The sequence below is a fragment of the Pieris napi genome, chromosome 18 (assembly GCF_905475465.1).
Source record: "Pieris napi chromosome 18, ilPieNapi1.2, whole genome shotgun sequence".
Lineage (NCBI taxonomy): Eukaryota > Metazoa > Arthropoda > Insecta > Lepidoptera > Pieridae > Pieris > Pieris napi.
In genome coordinates this window covers 1,534,538-1,554,101 of record NC_062251.1, presented here as the reverse complement: position 1 = coordinate 1,554,101, position 19,564 = coordinate 1,534,538, and the positions used below count along the sequence as shown (strand labels likewise).

The following is a 19,564-nucleotide window of genomic DNA, read 5'->3' as shown; positions in this document are numbered from 1 at the left end:
CACAAGTTATTAAAATAAAAATGGAAGACGAAAATTTTTGGCTTTAATATAATTTATTAAAAAGTTACGTCTTTACCTCAGATTACAATTTTCTTTCTCAAGTGATCAGCCTTCTGTGTCCCACATGTGTACATTGGGTCTAATTTGGCCCACTAGGCCAATACTCCTGCAATTATTAATATTACATAACATTTCCAGCGGTCTAGTGCCCCTACACAACGCCTGTTCGTACGGCCACTTTGAAGTGACAGAACTGTTGGTGTCGGCTGGGGCTGGGGTCAACGCTGCTGACTTGTGGCGTTTCACACCCTTGCACGAGGCTTCTGCTAAGGGCAAGGCGGACATCGTCAGACTGCTTTTGAAGGTATTGTTACGAGCTATGGGATCGGATAGAAAACGCTGTAGATTTCTTCAAGGGTTTATTTCTAAATAAATTAACGAGGAATTAGTTTATACTAAAAACTGGAAATTACGCACAGAAACTATTTACACACACAAAATACTGTCACTTATTACTTTAACACACTTTTTATCGCTTGTCTTCACTATATTCTTTATCACTTCGGTGTTTATCTCTTGATATCGCATTCGAAACTGAACTAATTGGTCGCGTTTCGGCTCGCTTATATATGTTCGAGAACTCTCTAGGCAGGAGCGCTACTGAGTAGCGATCGCACAATTCTAGAACGTGCGTACTTGCTATCTCTTTCGCACACTGCTCCGTCCTTGTCGTACGGCGTAGAGTGCTTAGTGTTTTGGCGAAATTCTGACAGTTCTTCATACCGGAACAGTACTTACGTAATACTTGATGGCCCCAAAGAAGTGGAACTCCTTCCCCATTCTATATTCCCTGGACAGTTTAATATGGGTAAATTTTAGCAGCGGTTGAATGGATTTCCTGACAGGCGTCCTCCAATAGTCCATATCTCACTTAACATCAGCTGGGATGATGAGAAAGTCTGTCCAGTTCTTTATAAACTTAATATATATAAATTACGTGTCACGTTGTTTGTCCGCTATGGACTCCTAAACTACCGAACCGATTTCATTCAAATTTGCTCACCGTGTGCAGTTTGATCCAACTTAAAAGATAAAATAGCTTACATCTCAATTTATACCCGCAATATTATTATATTGCAAAATATTTGTTTATTATTTAATAGTCACAATTCTAACAGATAAAGTTAAAAAAGAAAGTACTGTGTTGAAAGTACCATCGTTTACATAAGCTACAATTTAATGGCATAACCACCAAAAACAGCATGTGGTATGTGGTGGTCCCCATGACTGGTGTTCTCCTACTGTTTCCCTTGAATAGTTTACTACTATGTAATATAACAAAAACCTTAGCCACAGCAACGCTTGGCTGGTCTGCTAGTTGTGTATATATTTTTAACCGGGTACAAAATCATCAGGAAGAAGTCGTAAACTTTTGTGATACTTTTTCAGCATGGAGCTGACCCAACGCGTAGGAATCGCGATGGTTTAACCCCACTCCAGTTGGTGCGAGCTGGTGATAGTGATACGGCTGATGCGTTGAGGGGTGATGCAGCGTTGTTGGATGCGGCTAAGAGGGGAGACCTCGCCAGAGCTAGGTGATTAATTTATCAATAAATAGAGCTTTTTTTAATGCTATTTAGAAGAAAAATAATAAATTATTTATTGTAAGGATATGTTCAAATAATACACATTTGTCGTCAAAGTTTTTATTATTATCAATAATGTAATGTAAATAATATTCGTGAGCAGTGTTGGCCTAGTGGCTTCAGAGTGCGACTCTCATTCCTGAAGTCGTAGGTTCGATCCCCGGCTGTGCACCAATAGACTTTATATGTGCGCATTCAACATTCGCTCGTACGAAGGAAAACATCGTGAGGTAACCGGCTTGCCTTAGACCCAAAAAGTCGACGGCGTGCGTCAGGCACAGAAGGCTGATCACCTACTTGCCTATTAGATTAGCTAATGGTCATGAAACAGATACAGAAATTTAATGTCCAGAGCTAAAAAGGTTGTAGCGCCATTGATTTTTTTTTAAATATTCGTACAATTTCAGAAAACTAATAACTGCACAAAACGTCAATTGCCGTGACGCGCATGGAAGGAATTCTACGCCTCTTCATCTCGCAGGTAATGTAAAAAGGTTAAATACAGCCTTAAATTTAGGGGAAATCGTTTAAAATGTCTATTTTGACGTGACAACGTCTAATAAATCGATGTATGGCCGGCTGCACGCACGAAAAATCATGACTCATTGTCCCGTTACGCTCACTGTCCGGTTACGCCGCATCTATCTCTCTTCCACTCGTTTGGTATATGTATTCTTTCCTTGGTCCATACAAAGATGGTAATTCAATAAAAATGATTCAATTTTATTTATAAAAGTATGTTGCATCAATGTTTTGTTATGACGTTATCACGTTAAACTATCCGTAAACAGTCTTTACAGATAGCCATTTCTTACATATAATATATATATATGTTTATTCGTAAATTTACGAATACGATCCACCCCATTCCCCATTTGCGAATACTTTATTTATAATTGTTCTAAGGGAGCGTTCAAGTATTACGTAACGAATTTTGGGGGGGAGGGGGTCCTTTTTTAAAACGTTACGATGCGGGCTGGGGATTGAATTACGCGTTATTGTTAATATTATTCGACTTTCCAGTACTTTACACCACATAATGGTAACTTATAGGTATAAAGAGTCACTGGGTGGTCACGAAACGTTTTACTATACGTGCATACAGTACTGTAATTAGGTACAGATAAACGTTACGGCGCGTTACATGGGGGGGGGGGGTCCAAAAATCTCCAAAAATTGCGTGACGTAATACTTAAACGCTCCCTATCTTTATATATATAATTCTTCTGTGAGTGTGTATGTCACTGAACTTCTCTCAAACGACTGGACCGATTTTGATGAAATTTTTTGTGTGTGTTCAAGGTGATCTGGGAATGGTTTAGATTCACAAATCAGCCCGCCAGATGGCGCTGCAGTCGGTACTTTCATACTTTGCTTTACTAATCGCTTGAAATATCATGCAGGACAACGTCTGTGGGGTCCACTAGTATTAATATACGATTATAACTATTTTTTTTTAAATAGCCGGCTATAACAACCTGGAAGTAGCAGAGGCCCTTCTAGAAGCGGGGGCAGCTGTATCAGCCAGAGACAAGGGGGGGCTGGTGCCGCTTCACAATGCAGCATCGTACGGGCATTTAGAAGTTGCAGCGTTGTTATTACGAGCCGGAACGCCCCCCAATGCTGCTGATCGGTGGGGATTTACCCCCCTTCATGAAGCTGCCCATAAAGCCAGGACCCAATTGTGCTCTTTGTTGGTAAGTACCCCCTCTTTTGTTCCCTTTTGGGTAATTGTCTCAATCTCCTACGACAAGTGTGATAGGGCGGTAATGTAAAACGTATCAATAGTTACAAAAAGAATGTTTTTGCCCATGGGCAATTGTATGGTGGTCGAGTCGGAACTCCAGAACGGCAAATTATTTTGCTGCCAAAAAACAAAACTACGTCAAAAATTGTGTGTAGGGAAGTTCTAGAAATAAATCTCTTTAATACTATAGAAGAAAGTTTTACATTTTGAATTTTTGTTTTTATTTTTAATTTAATTTTATAATTCCTGGATTGTTACAAAAAATATTTCATTACTTACTTGAAATCAAGAATATTGAAACGAATTGTACGAAAACTGATGTTACGAATTTAACAATGTATTACATATACATTGGTTGTAAAGTAAAATCTGTGTATATGTCGCAGTAAAGTACCTACTTAAATCAGAGAGTTAATTGAATCTCTAGATAGTTCATTAAAGATCGATATTCAATCAACTCGCTAAAGTTCCGTCAGACAATTCCTAGACAACAAGACGCATTTCAACTCTGGTAGGGTCACTAAGATATTTGATTGGAAAGATTATATTATATTGTCGTTTAATATTTCATTATTTAAGAAAATGAATAGCCAATAAAAATATTTTATTTTTGTTTTGTTTCTTTAATTTAAAAAAAGGGTGCGTGTACTTATGTACGCGCGTAAGAAGTTATACTTCTTTGGCATTATTAAAAATAGTTTTTGATTGCATGCAAATAATTAATTACAATTAAATAATCAAAGACAAAAGGAAGGGAAAAGGACTCATTATAGTCAATAAAGTTCAGTTTATATTTGAAAAATTAAATAAATAAATATTTATTATTATTCGAATGTTGTTTTTAAATTATGTCCAATGCCGTAGCATCTTCCGTGGGCAACGTCATTCTGTTAATTTTGTGTCACGGTGCGCGCGCATCGTAAAATTTCACTCTCATCAATTTTTCATAACGCGCCTAAAGAAGTATAACTTCAAAAATAAAACCTGCTCTGCTGCAGATATTTGGTATATTTGTTTAATTCGTTTTACCTTTACTAACCTTAAGATATATTAATGACAGCAAATAGGGGCTATCTATCCGCCCATTCAATATCTATTGATTTAATAAGTTTTATTTAAACCAGCTAGCTCATGGGGCAGATCCCTTCCTGAAGAACCAAGAGGGACAAACAGCCCTGGAACTAGCAGGAGCAGACGACGTACGGTCCCTACTGTCAGATGCAATGACGGGAGCGGCTGGTGGTTCTGCCGAATCGGAGGCTGTGTCCATCCCCACAGCCTCACTCTTACCCCCACCACAGCTGCCGGTGCTCTTGCCCAGTGGGGATACAGTGCCACTTCCGCTACCGGTAAGTATATACATTGAAAACTCTTTATAACGAATTTCAAGGGACCGAGGATTTTTCGTTATAGAGAAGTATCGTTGTATGGAGTGAATAGAAAAAGAAACCAAATTTAACCTATTACAATAATTTCTAATTTTATTACTATCAATAGGTAAATTATTCTAAACACATATTCAGCTAACTATGCCTGACGTGTTTTGCTATGACAGGCAATGTAATCTAAAAATAATGGCACACGTGTTAATCCAATTAACAATAACAAAGGCGAGAAGGCGGCGTAAGCTGATTATAAAAACAATTACACTTAAGTATGTTGTTGATTATAGAGAAAATATTCTTTCGTTATAGAGAGAGGTTGTTGTGTTACAAAGAGTGAATAAATGTTTGGGATTTGTGTTAAACCAAACAATTGTATCTATTTTTACGTTATCGAGAATATTTCGTTATAACGAATTTCGTTATAAAGAGTCGTTATACACTGTATTTGAAAGGTGGTTTAACAGAGGTGGCATAAAACAATTAATAGCTACCTATTAATTGTTTTATGATTTCTTTAAAACTGTTTAGTAGTCTTTGAATAAATTCGATAGAAACAGACAGATTTCTATATGTAATCTAGCTGACCCGACAAAAGTGGTTTTGCCTTGTATATTATTTCTAGGGAACATTTTTAGTTCAATGACAATAACTATCTATACTAAAAAATAGGGGTTGATCGTAGAGGGGTGACAATTAAGGGTTGTATGCATTTTTGTATGCTGTATCATAAAAAAATAAAAACAATTTTTTTTCTGAAAAATAAAAATTTAGAGGTGGGACCATCCTTAACATTTAGCAGTTTGAAAGATAGTAGCCGATTCTTAGACTTACTAAATCTGCTTAAAAAAATTCATAAGAATAGGTCGAGCCGTTTCGGAGGAGTATGGCAACGAACATTGTGTCACGAGAATTTTATATATAAAGATATAAATATATTCCTCCAGGTAATGGCAAGCAATTACTGGTCGGAGGGATCCAGAGGAAGCTTGGAAGACGCAGCGGGTAGACCTGCATCAGCCCTCTCCACTTCTGAATCTCTGCAAACGTTTCTTACTAGGTAAGTCATTCTCTTTTTGCTTTAGAGTTTAAGCTTTTTAGGTCTGGGTCTCAGATTTCTGTATTTGTCGATCTAATAGGCAAGTAGGTGATCAGCCTCCTGTGCCTGACTGCGTCGACTTTTGGATCTAAGGCAAGCCGGTTTCCTCACGATGTTTTCTTTCGAGTGAATGTTAAATGCGCAGAAAGTCCATTGGTCCACAGACGGAGATCAGATCTAAGATCTCGGGGAGAGTCGCATGCTGAAGCCACTAGGTCAACACTGCTCTCATTCTTAATACATTTATTTATTAGAAGAAAAATCTGAAATAAGAGTTGTGAAGAAGTGAAAATTTGTTTAAAAAAGTGCGTGCGTACAAAATACACATGTCAGAAGTAAAACTTCTTTGGCAAACTAATTTTTAAGTCTTGTTCATATTTATATAAATCTAAAACTTTAGATTTCCGAGTCTTAGAGGGAGGGAAAAACGAATTCTTCACGAAATTTTAATTTAAAAATACAATTTTTATAAGGCAATTCGCCCTTCTCACTCTCTCTCAATCGCTCTCTCCATTTTCTTCGACAAAAACGCTGCACATCTTCGTGACGCTAATATTATTATGCGTTTCACTTCAAAAATCTATTAACGTAAACTGGTTTAGCTTTAGTAACGTCATCAATACGTAAAGTATGGATTAATTTTTTTTTATGAAAGTTTCAGACTGTTTTTGACTGATAACAATAACTGATGATTTTCTTCCGAATCCCTCTTATTTTTTGAAGTTATACTTATTTAGGCGCGTTATGAAAAATTGATGAGATTGAAATTTTATATTGCGCGCGCACCGTGACACAAAATTAACAGAATAAAGATGCTACGGCATTGGACATAATTTAAAAACAACATTCGAATAATAATAGAATTTATGTTACACTTAATGTAAGAGAATAATAATAAATATTTATTTATTTAATTTTTCAAATGTAAACTGAACTTTATTCACTATAATGACTCCTTTTCCAGTCTTTGATTATTTAATTGTAATTAATTATTTGCATGCAATCAAAAACTATTTTTGATAATGCCAAAGAAGTATAACTTCTTACGCGTACATAAGTGCACGCACCCTTTTTTTAATTCGTATAGGTTCGTTGACTTATAAATTAAATATACTAAATGGACCTTTTCAGCATCGGCCTAGAGCAGTTGGCGACGGTATTGGAAAGAGAACAGATCACGGTGGACATCCTCTCGGAGATGTCTCATGAGGATCTCCGGGCGATAGGTGTGGCTGCGTACGGGCACAGACACAGATTGATGAAAGCAGCCAGACACAGTCTCCAATCACACTCTGGTAAGGTGTGCGAACACGAACTAATCACGAAACTGTCAATTCGTTTGACATTTGACAGCGCTGTCAAAATCCAATAGATTTCTGACATGCGGATGTTGGATAGTTTGACATTTGAAAGCGCTTTACGACACTTAACTGTCAAAATTCAATAGATTTCTGACATGCGGATGTTGGATAGTTTGACATTTGACAGCGCTTTACGACACTTAACTGTCAAAATCCAATAGATTTCTGACATGCGGATGTTGGATAGTTTGACATTTGACAGCGCTTTACGACACTTAACTGTCAAAATCCAATAGATTTCTGACATGCGGATGTTGGGTAGTTTGACATTTGACAGCGCTTTACGACACTTAACTGTCAAAATCCAATAGATTTCTGACATGCGGATGTTGGGTACTTTGACATTTGACAGCGCTTTACGACACTTAACTGTTAAAATCCAATAGATTTCTGACATGCGGATGTTGGATAGTTTGACATTTGACAGCGCTTTACGACACTTAACTGTCAAAATCCAATAGATTTCTGACATGCGGATGTTGGGTAGTTTGACATTTGACAGCGCTTTACGACACTTAACTGTCAAAATCCAATAGATTTCTGACATGCGGATGTTGGGTAGTTTGACATTTGACAGCGCTTTACGAGACTTAACTGTCAAAATCCAATAGATTTCTGACATGCGGGTGTTGGATAGTTTGACATAGGACAGCGCTTTACGACACTTAACTGTCAAAATCCAATAGATTTCTGACATGCGGATGTTGGATAGTTTGACATTTGACAGCGCTTTACGACACTTAACTGTCAAAATCCAATAGATTTCTGACATGCGGATGTTGGATAGTTTGACATTTGACAGCGCTTTACGACACTTAACTGTCAAAATTCAATAGATTTCTGACATGCGGATGTTGGATAGTTTGACGTTTGACAGCGCTTTACGACACTTAACTGTCAAAATCCAATAGATTTCTGTCATGCGGATGTTGGATAGTTTGACATTTGACAGCGCTTTACGACACTTAACTGTCAAAATCCAATAGATTTCTGACATGCGGATGTTGGATAGTTTGACATTTGACAGCGCTTTACGACACTTAACTGTCAAAATCCAATAGATTTCTGACATGCGGATGTTGGATAGTTTGACATTTGACAGCGCTTTACAACACTTAACTGTCAAAATACAATAGATTTCTGACATGCGGATGTTGGATAGTTTGACATTTGACAGCGCTTTACGACACTTAACTGTCAAAATCCAATAGATTTCTGACATGCGGATGTTGGATAGTTTGACATTTGACAGCGCTTTACGACACTTAACTGTCAAAATCCAATAGATTTCTGACATGCGGATGTTGGATAGTTTGACATTTGACAGCGCTTTACAACACTTAACTGTCAAAATACAATAGATTTCTGACATGCGGATGTTGGATAGTTTGACATTTGACAGCGCTTTACGACACTTAACTGTCAAAATCCAATAGATTTCTGACATGCGGATGTTGGATAGTTTGACATTTGACAGCGCTTTACGACACTTAACTGTCAAAATCCAATAGATTTCTGACATGCGGATGTTGGATAGTTTGACATTTGACAGCGCTTTACAACACTTAACTGTCAAAATACAATAGATTTCTGACATGCGGATGTTGGATAGTTTGACATTTGACAGCGCTTTACAACACTTAACTGTCAAAATCCAATAGATTTCTGACATGCGGATGTTGGATAGTTTGACATTTGACAGCGCTTTACAACACTTAACTGTCAAAATACAATAGATTTCTGACATGCGGATGTTGGATAGTTTGACATTTGACAGCGCTTTACAACACTTAACTGTCAAAATACAATAGATTTCTGACATGCGGATGTTGGATAGTTTGACATTTGACAGCGCTTTACAAGACTTAACTGTAATCCAATATATTTTTGACATACGGGTGTTGGAGTGTTCCTGAACGCCTATCAAACTTAAGTCTAATTTGTTGGTATGATATTTGAGAGTGCATAAGATTAAGAGGAAATTGTGACTTGATACCTTTTGGAATGGGTTTAAGGTCCACGGGGTAATAATGGGGGGGGGGGGGGGGTAGATATCTTTGATTTTCCTAGTTGGTGATTACGTCAACAGTAATTATTTACTTTTTTACACATATTATCCACACATTGTCTATGCTTGAAAACGAAATGCATTTTCGAGTGAAGGTGGTGATTGGACTATTCGACTTCCGGCGGGGGTCTTCCTTGAGATACTACCTCCAACTATTCAAAGTTAGAGTGTACTCTTCCCTGAAAGGCCGGCAACGCACCCACTAAAAATAGGTGTCCATGGGCTGAGATGACTGCCCTTTTTGGGTGTCTCGTAGGCTCGTTTGCTCCCCTATTATTAAAATAAGATTTTATTTCTCCGTTAAAACGTGTCAGGGCCTCCTACGGGCCTGTTTTGTCAGGAAGAAGTAATAATTGATGCCACGATCTCGGTGTGACTTCCCATTATATAGAAGCCGCGCGCGTGAATGTATCTTGGTACGTACGTGTACGTACATACCAAGTACGTACGTACACGTACACGTACAAAAGTTGCGTTACAATCTCTTATTTAATTGTAATTTTCAGAATGGTACGGCGGTACGACCCTCGTCGATGTGGCATGTAGCGCCGGGGAGTGTGGGGATAGTGAATATGTGATAATAGAGAGAGAGATGCAGGCCTCGGTGAGAGCTCATCGTGATCACGCCGGGGGACACTTCACCAGATACAACGTTGTTAGGGTGAGTAGAACACTTTTAAGCTATTGCATAGATTTTATCGCGGACTTTTTTTTTTTAAATGGCTCTGGCACGGGTTGTGCATTAGCCAGCGTCATGTATGAGATTTTTATCATTCGTGCTTTTTGCCTCAGAAATTCGATCTTGTCCTCCATGTACGGTTTAGGCACTCGCCCGGTACCGCACAACCCTCCTAAAGGCCGAGAACAAATTTAAATTAAATTAAAACTTGCCCTCGAAGCGGGAATCGAACCCGGTACCCCTCATCTAGCTGCCACTTAATAAGACCGCTAGGCTATGAGGCCCCCATCCCGGACTTTGAGCGCGGCGACGGAATCAAGAAATTCCGTAACGAAAATAAACCTAACACACGATGACGTAATATATAGTCGTATTTTTAATTAGACGAAGTCAACTGACGTTTACGGTGTTGTCAGTTTTTAATGAAATAAAAATAGTCTTGTGACAAAGTGAACGATTGGAAAAACTCCTGAATTAATGATCGGTGATGGCACTAGGCGCCGCGCCGCGCTTTGTAATAAGCCGTCAAAAAACTGATTGTAGTTACATACTACTAGTACCTAACTTATATCAAAGCACTTTTATACAATTTTAAAATAGAAATAATATTATTTTATAGTGTGAAATGATTAACTATTCACACTCTTTGTTAATTCATCTGATTGAACAAGAACTGAACGTATCACTATTACTTTAAATATGGCAACATTATTTTACTAAGTGACATTAGCTACTGTCAGTTGGCTTGGTCTAATTAAAAAACTTTAGAGGTGTCAAGGGACACCCGGATGGAACGAAATTCCTTTCGATTAATTTATATGTTAATTGGTATCATAACAGTATGATAGATTTTCTCGACACCAATCTTACGACGAAAAAAAAAAGCCAACATCACGAGGTGTTCCCAGGCGGTCACCCATCCAAGTACTGACCTCGCCCGACGTTGCTTAACTTCGGTGATCGGACGAGAATCGGTGTATTACAATAGCTAATAGCAAAAAAGTGTCGTGACAACTTTTCGTAAGAATGTTTTCCGTCTTGCCCCCTTTCACAACGCGCGATAAGAAACTTTGTTCCAAAATACGACTATAGGTGCGATTACGACCAATCAGAGCAGAGCAAATTCCTCGATGGAAGGCGCCATCTTGACTTTGGACCCGCTAAAGACGAAGTCCATATCGATGGAATAACGATATTTCTCCGACATATATATTTATGTTCTATATGCTATTTGTTTTGTTTCCTCCAAAGACAATTTTCGTATTATGTTATTTTTCCGAATTTTCTAGATACAAAAAATTGTGAACGGCCGCCTTTGGGAGCGTTACGCGCGTAGACGCAGCGAGGTGACTGAAGAGGCGGGGGGCGCGAGTGAACGAATGCTGTTCCACGGGTCACCGTTCATCAACGCTATCGTTCAGAAGGGATTTGATGAACGACACGCTTATATTGGTGAGAAATTTATGATTAAAAAAAAATTTGTTCTAAAGTATTTTTCAGTTAATGCACAAAAACGAAAAGAATTTTTTTTGCCCTTTTGTAAAACGTTACGATGCGGGGCGGGGATTAAATTACGCGTTATTGTTAATATTATTTTCGACTTACACCACATAATAGTAACTAAAGAGTCACTAGGTGGTCACGAAACGTTTTACTATACTTGAGTACAGTACTGTACTAGGGTACTGAAAAACGTTACGGCGAGATACATGGGGGGGGGGGGGTCAATAATCTCCAAAAATTGCGTTACGTAATACTTGAACGGTCCCACACGTACACGAACGTGTTACACAACGATCAGACGTAAATAGACATATCAATTTGAATTTTCTATTAAAATTAAAAACTATAGATTTAGTAATATATTTCTACTAAATTCGTTTACATGATATTTTAAATAAATGAAACTCTTTGTTTGAAGCTAAGTCATCAGTCAAAAATGATTTCTAACAGAGGTATACTTAAAATTAAAAAAAAAAAGTGTGTGCGTAACCTTTACGCGCGATTGAAGTAAAACTTCTTTGGAGTTGACGGCATATATCACTGAAATGATTAAATATTAACTTAAATAATAAATATCTTATTATAATTTAATTATATTTATTATTCAAAGATTAATTTACTTCTTCCATTATGGTAAAATATGAAATTAAGCGAAAAAACTGGCCGTATTTTTTTTTTTTTAATATACATGTGTCTTTACTAAGACATCATGGCACATAACAATCTAGACTAACTTAAGACTAATAAGTAATTTAAGTCTAACCTAATTTACTAATAATAACTGGCCGTATGTATAACAAAAAAGCAAGCTAGGATGGGAACCTTCCCTCTTTTAAGTGGAATTTTAATTTGGTTACATGTTACTAGTATGGATTTTCATTTTAAATATAAATATACTAATAATAACAGAATTAAAGAATCAGTATCAAATAAAACGAGTGAATGCTATCCTAAATAAACACTACCAAGAAACTGACTTAAATCAGTTCAAATAATGCACCACTAGATGGCGCTGACGGACTTATAAAACGCGCTATCGTTGTTATTTTTAAATAGCGGAAACTACACTTTTTTTTTTATAGTAAGCGTTACTTCCGTCAGAAAAAAATCTGAGTTACTCCCTAGTCGCGCCTAAAGTACTTCAAAAATTTCAGGTGGAATGTTCGGCGCTGGAATATACTTTGCCGAACATTCGTCGAAGAGTAATCAGTATGTTTATGGGTTCGGCGGTGGATCCGGCTGTCCGGCCCACAAGGACCGGAGCTGCTATCTCTGTCATAGGTGAGTATTGAAAATACAGAACTAACATTATTTCACCACGACGTCCGCCGTTCCACAACTGAGCGTTTTTCAAGGCAATTTTTGCACCAGCACTATGTGGAACCAGCAGCCCACTGAAATATTTCCGAACCAATTCGACTTAGGGTCCTTCAAAGAGCGTACCAATTCTTGAAAGGCCGGCAACGCACTCGCGAGCCCTCTGGCATTGAGAGGGCGGCGGTATGACTTAACATCAGGTGAGCCTCCTGCCCGTTTGCCCCGTTCTAAAAAAAAAAATTATTGGAAACTTTGCGGCAATAGATAATTTTAATTTGGCAACATAGTGTCCTGATTACTATGTAATGTTTGTTATATGTTTTAATTGCTTTGTTTTGTTCCATTAGTTTTGTCTGAATAACTATATGTTTTATGTACTATTGCTTTTTTTATTTAATTATGAAAACTTGGCGATTAAAAACAGTGGCGGAAAGTTTCTTGCCAGTTCTTCTCCGCTCTCCGCCCTTGACTTGCGAAATGGTAGTAAATGTAAATTTACAACTAATTTGACATCTCTTCTGTTGACGTTAACCAAACGTTAGTCAAACTCAAAACAACTTTATTCGTACAATAAAGTTATTTTGAATTTGAATTATATTTCTATATGCATCGAAGTGTAAATAAATAAATAAAAAAACATTATTAATCTAATCTAGTAATTTTTTTAACTTGTTAACTTGACTGTCAAAAGTGCCTTTGTTTTTAAATAAAAATAACTTTAACTGTCAAATTGGTCTGCCACAGATAAAAAAATACATGTCATAAGTGAAACTTCTTTGGCAAACAAATTTTTAAGTCTTGTTCATATTTATTCAAATCTAAAACTTTATATTTCTGAGACTTAGAGGGAGGGAAAAGGGAAGATATTTTAGGAATTTAATTGTCATTAAAATAATAAGAGTCGAAATTAATATAAATTATAATTTTTTATTTATTTCTTCGATACTAAAAACATGTGGCATTTTAATTCTCCATTTGAGATTTCAATAAATAATTTTGTATAAAATATAAAATACCACTAGATATTTCATAAATTCTCATTACAATAATTAAAAAAAATATAATTTCTATAAGATAATTTTCCCTTCTTCTTTTCTTTGACAAAAACGCTGCACATCTTCGTGACGCTAATTTAATTATTTACTCATTTTAAAGATTTTCCCTTCAAAAACTTTTTTGTAAAAATTGTTTTTCGTTTCAGACAAATGCTGCTTTGCCGTGTAACATTAGGGCGGGGCTTTCAACTAGCCACTGCGATGAAGATGGCCCATGCCCCTCCGGGGCATCATAGCGTTGCCGGCCGTCCCACTACCGGGGGGCTGTGTTACCCTGAGTACGTTGTTTATAGAGGGGAACAGGTCAGTGATTATTCTGGTTCTCCTTCTGAGCAAACCAGCTCGAAATATTGTTTGTAAGTAAATAATATACATTTAGTGTTTGAGGTACACCAAATGAAAACCGAAATAGAATTCACTGTCTTTATTGTCCTCTGACTTACATGGCGGTTATAGGGCGACTGATTGATCCACGTGCAAGTGGAATTATGAAATAATGATACGTTGACAATATTACAAATGGAATTACGAAATATCTATATAGACAATAATCACACCTCTACATACACCCCCTTCATAAAAAAAATGAGTAGATACATATAAACACAAAAAACAAAAATTTACAAAATATATAAATGTTATAACTATATACGTAGTATAAATGAATTCCATATTTTACACTTTATTTGACAAAATTTAAGTGCCTTCAGCGTGCGACTATCATCCCTGAGATCGTAGGTTCGATCCCCGGCTGTGCACCAATGGACCTTCTGTCTATGCGCACTTAACATTCGCTCGAACGGTGAAGGAAAACATCGTGAGGAAACCGGCTTTAGACACAAAAAGTCGACATGTGTCAGGCACAGGAGGCTGATCACTTACTTGCGTATTAGATTTGAAAATGATCATAAAACAGATACAAAAATCTGAGACCCAGACCTAAAGAGGTTGTAGCGCCATTGATTTCTTTTTTTTTTAAATAACCTAGGTTTAATAGGTTATACAAAAAATAGCTGAAAGCCTAATACTATTTATTTGTTCACAAAAATACATACAATTTCTTTCGACATATTGACGAATCGTACTAATCACAATCCGTTGGATATAGAAAGAATAATTGGCTAAATAAATAGTCAAAAGTAAAAAATCATTTATTCATATAGTTAACACAATGTACACTTATGAAAGTCAAAAAAGAAATATACATTAAATGCTTCTAATTTTACATTTACTGCCAGTTCTCAAATCAAGGGCGTAGAACGGAAGAGAACTGGCAATAAACTCTCCGCCACTCTTTTTAATCGCTAAGTTTTTGTTGTACACCATGTTCCACATGACATATTAATAATAAAGTAAATAATAATTCGCAAAAATACATACATTTATACAGTACTTAGCCCATAAAGTCGAAACTAAATATATAATATTGAAAACATAAGATACACAATATCGCTGCGAACATATATATATATATGTCGAGACAGCATTCAGTAGGAAACGTCTTTAACGGAGATATATGCAACAGATTCTGGCCCTTGGTATCGCATAACCTCTAAGGGCCCTAAGTACAAAGAAACCGAGTTCTTGGAGAACACTTGGTAGCTCACCACCACAAGACTTAAGTAAAAAATAGGCCAATTCAGAAATAAATTTCACTTTAAATAATTCTTTTGTTAATAAATGTTGAATAATACCCCTAAGATCGATTTTGATTGACCCCCTCCCACATGTAACGGGCCGTAACGTTTTTCTGTACTCAATAGTAAAACGTTTCGTGACCACCCAGTGACTCTTTATACTTAAAAGTTACCATTATGTGGTGTAAAGTATTGGCTAGTCAAAAGTAGTATTAACAATAACGCGTAATTCAATCCCCGCCCCGCATCGTAACGTTTTACAAAAGGACACAACACACCCCCCCCCCCCCCCCCCCCCTAAATTCGTTACGTAATACTTGAACGCTCGAAGTTTATTCCCCAATGTTCTGTGATGAAAGGTCTAATGAAGATTTATTTTTCAGGCATACCCCGAATACCTTATAACGTATCAAATAGTCTGCGAAGAGGAGCCACAAGGTGACGTATAGGTGACAGTTTGACGTTAAATGTCAGTATTGTAGCTAATGACATGTGTCAGTTCCTCTAATATTGCCAGTGCAAAACCGATTAGCATAATTTGGTGGTGAATTGTTCGTTAGGTATTTTGTAACGAAAAAATAAAGTTTCACGAGACGAGCTATGTAAAATTGACAGAAATGTCAAATGTCATTTAAGCGTTGTATAATTTTTTAAATGTTAGACATGAAAATGTCAAAATTTACCAATAAAATGCAACTTAAATGTCAATCACACTTTTTAATTTGAATATTTGAATATGTCTTGCATTTAAGTCTATCAAATGTCAGTATTCTAATGACATAATGTAAATGTCAATTGAACGAATGTGAATTGTATGTGATGTATTTGACAACGCAATTTTCTTAAAAGTATTACGAGACGAGCGATGTAATTTTGACAGAAATGTCAAATGTCATTTAAATCCTAAGCGTTGTATAATTATTCAAATGTGAGACATGAAAATGTCAAAATTTACCAATAAAATGCAAATTAAAATCTGTCAAATATCAGTATTTGAATGACACGTCAACTTAAAAATTGTAATGGCATATGTCAATGTCAGTATTCTAATTACATCTAATGACATTCAAGAAAAGTGTGTCGTTTTGGATAAGGAAGGCTTTCTTTGTAATAAACCTCTACTGGTAAAAAAAGAATCATGCGTACTTGCGGTACGTTTTCGGTGCAATGCCATCTAATAAATTTGACGTTTCATGTCAATTTCACATAATGACATATGTCAGAATGTGTTGTGTTAGTTAGGAATTAATTTTGATCCTTGATCAGAGGTTTTTGGTTCAAATCCAAATTTATTTCTCCTTTACAAAAACCACCTATTTTGTGAATTTAGACTTATATGAATTTCGAAACGGACACAAAACTGTGTCTGAAGCGAGTGTTGGAACGTGTAAATATTAAAAGCCAATTGAAAGGTTGTTATACTGTTCGTTAAATATAGGAATCGTGTTCAATTAAATCTACAATTGTAGATTTTCTCGTATCTAAGATGCTTATGGTTGTATCGTCATTGGTATAATATCCTTACACCCTGTTTTTGACTTTCTAATAGTTTTGGCTTGGTCTATAACGGCAAAATAGCAAAGTTAATATACAAAATCGATAGTTTTGGATCACCAACACTGATGTGTTACGGCCCATTAGTACAGGTTGTGCATGACAAAAAATCCAAATCTTAGAAGTTATGAATGTGAAATTAAAAAAAAATGCTTTTTAAATGCTATTTTTATTAGTATTATTTTATCAACGTTTTGCTATATTTACACCCTGTATACTCTATACTGCGTTATTGACTTACGCCCATTATATGTTAAAAATACGAGTCGTTGTTGCTACGGGTCGTTTTATTGTGAGCCTCGTGCTTTAGTACGATCCTAGCGTAATATAGCCTCATCTAATAAAATAAAAGAAAATGGATAAAGTAGTATACTTTACGACCTATTAAATATAAAATTCATAAATATCGGTTCCACCGTTCTGGAGGAGTGTGATCACAAAAACTGTAATTTATATATTTACTACGACCCGTGGCAGCTTCTAATTTTGATATCAAATCTCAAATTTCATTTTACGTTCGCGTACGTATACGTCGTACGTTCGTACGTATGGTCGTCGATTTTAGCTTTAGAGATTGAGCTAAGAGATAGTGACAATTTGTAAAAATAAGGAGTATGATGAGCTGACCTTCAGTAGTGGAGAGGCACTTCAAGAAGAAGAAGAGAGTGTTGGAAATTGAAAGAATACAAAGTTCAGCTTTTATCATAGCTTAGCATAGCTCAGAAAATGCAGAGTACAGACGCTGCATTATTTTCGTTACGCGTTACGTTCTTATGACCTGGCTTTGGGTGAACTAAATTTACGTGGTTACTTTCATAATACAAAAGCCAAGCAATGAGTGCGTAAAGTACGTATGGTCTCTAAACTTCATACGTTTCTCATGTATACGAACGTATTCATTGGTGTACGCATTCGTTAGTACGTATTCGTTCGTGTACGTATTCATTCGTGTACGCATTCGTTAGTACGTATTCGTTCGTGTACGCATACGTCTTTCAAGCGTAAATCTCTTAGTACATTGTCTTTTAATGTGAAATAGAATAATTTTGTCCTACAATTTAGACTAAGCAGGCATTCTAAGCTATTGCTTATTCAATTTTTAAGCTGTTAAGAATGTTATTTATAATATATTGGGTCAAATAAGTGTGGCATAGAATGTTTGGATAGGTGAATGTGTCTCAATGGCGCGTGTGTAGCGGTTTTTGATATTGTATATATGTCGGAATGATTGTATTAAAGTGAATTTTTACAAATGTTTTTTATTTCATTTACATTACAAGACGTACATATATATGTCGGAGCAATGGCGCTGGTAACATTATATTTCTACACTATCAAATTGTCGTTGATTTGTAGATATATTAATATTGGCAAATAAAATAACTTTGTCTGAAAAGGTGGGAGCTTGTAGTTTATTGGTTATCAGAATGCCAAATCATAAAATGACTGCTTCACGACTGATTTGAGAGCGACCGCCGATGCGAAAACCGCTGTGTGAGTTCGAAAAGTGAGTTACAGAATCGCAGGGCAGGACTTAATACAAATACTTAGTTCGGTATCATCCTCCGTCGCTGACATTTCGCTTGCCCCGAGATACATAGTCGAAAAGCAAAATGAAAAATCTATATTGTTCAGGAAAAATAAAAGGTAATGCTATTATTACTAGGATACTAAGTACATTATATATCTACTATATTAAAATAAGTCGGGTTTTCCTTCCTGACGCTATAACTCCAGAACGCACGAACCGATTTCCAAAATTTCCAAAATTCAAGAAAAATTTCAATGAAATTGAATTTGAAATTTAAATACCAAACGAAATGTTACATAAAAGGAAGCCATCTGGTGGCGAAACGGAGTTCGTCGAGTTTGCTAGTTCAAATATATATATTTTTCCTATTCAACGATTTACACATTGTTGTTATGTATTTATTGTAAATAGATAAATGTAATAATTAAAGAGTTAAAGTTAAAGTTGTTTCACTGTTAATTTTTTTTATTAATTACAGTTAATTTAAAGTTAGCAAAAAATTCATTACAGACGACACAGTAACCGCACCGCACATTACGACGGTAATTTTGACGAATGTCTTGAAACGTAATAATCTATTATGGTAGGGGAGCCCAAGAGGGGATTTCGGGATTTACTAAAGCGCGGCAGATTAATATATAGGGGGATACCTTGTACCCGGTTAAGTACCTCCACAAAATATGAGGCCCATATATAAAGCCGCACGTGAAGGAGACAGGATCAGTTTAGTAAAAAAAAATTGACCATCAGAAATTCCCGAGCGCGTCAGATTAAGGTAGGGTGAGTTAATTAAATCCTAAAAAGTGTATATTCCATTAATCTGACAATTTGAGGGTGACGGAAAAAACGGGAGGGCAACAAAGTTGTAAATAAAAACGTCATCTCGACATTCTCGAGAGTAGCTAATTTTTATTTTATTTAGAAGGAAATAAATCAAGAATAATGAAAAATATATAATCTCACGATTTCCGCAAGCCGAAATAAC

At 36.2% G+C, this 19,564-nt stretch overlaps 1 protein-coding gene across 2 annotated transcripts in view; it reads left to right on the top strand.

The window, feature by feature from the left end:
- LOC125058513 (poly [ADP-ribose] polymerase tankyrase) overlaps window positions 1–18,301 on the top strand; it is a 37,207-nt gene extending 18,906 nt beyond the window's left edge. For both annotated transcript variants that reach the window (XM_047662601.1, XM_047662600.1), the window contains 12 exons: window positions 199–364; window positions 1,450–1,595; window positions 2,054–2,127; window positions 3,111–3,343; window positions 4,518–4,742; window positions 5,723–5,835; window positions 7,006–7,169; window positions 9,810–9,964; window positions 11,272–11,434; window positions 12,640–12,766; window positions 14,004–14,160; window positions 15,878–18,301. In XM_047662601.1, the coding sequence (XP_047518557.1) occupies window positions 199–364; window positions 1,450–1,595; window positions 2,054–2,127; window positions 3,111–3,343; window positions 4,518–4,742; window positions 5,723–5,835; window positions 7,006–7,169; window positions 9,810–9,964; window positions 11,272–11,434; window positions 12,640–12,766; window positions 14,004–14,160; window positions 15,878–15,943 (1,789 nt within the window). In that variant the 3' untranslated portion in view covers window positions 15,944–18,301. The remainder of the gene's footprint in view (window positions 1–198; window positions 365–1,449; window positions 1,596–2,053; window positions 2,128–3,110; window positions 3,344–4,517; window positions 4,743–5,722; window positions 5,836–7,005; window positions 7,170–9,809; window positions 9,965–11,271; window positions 11,435–12,639; window positions 12,767–14,003; window positions 14,161–15,877) is intronic.
- The last annotated feature ends 1,263 nt before the right edge of the window (window positions 18,302–19,564 follow it).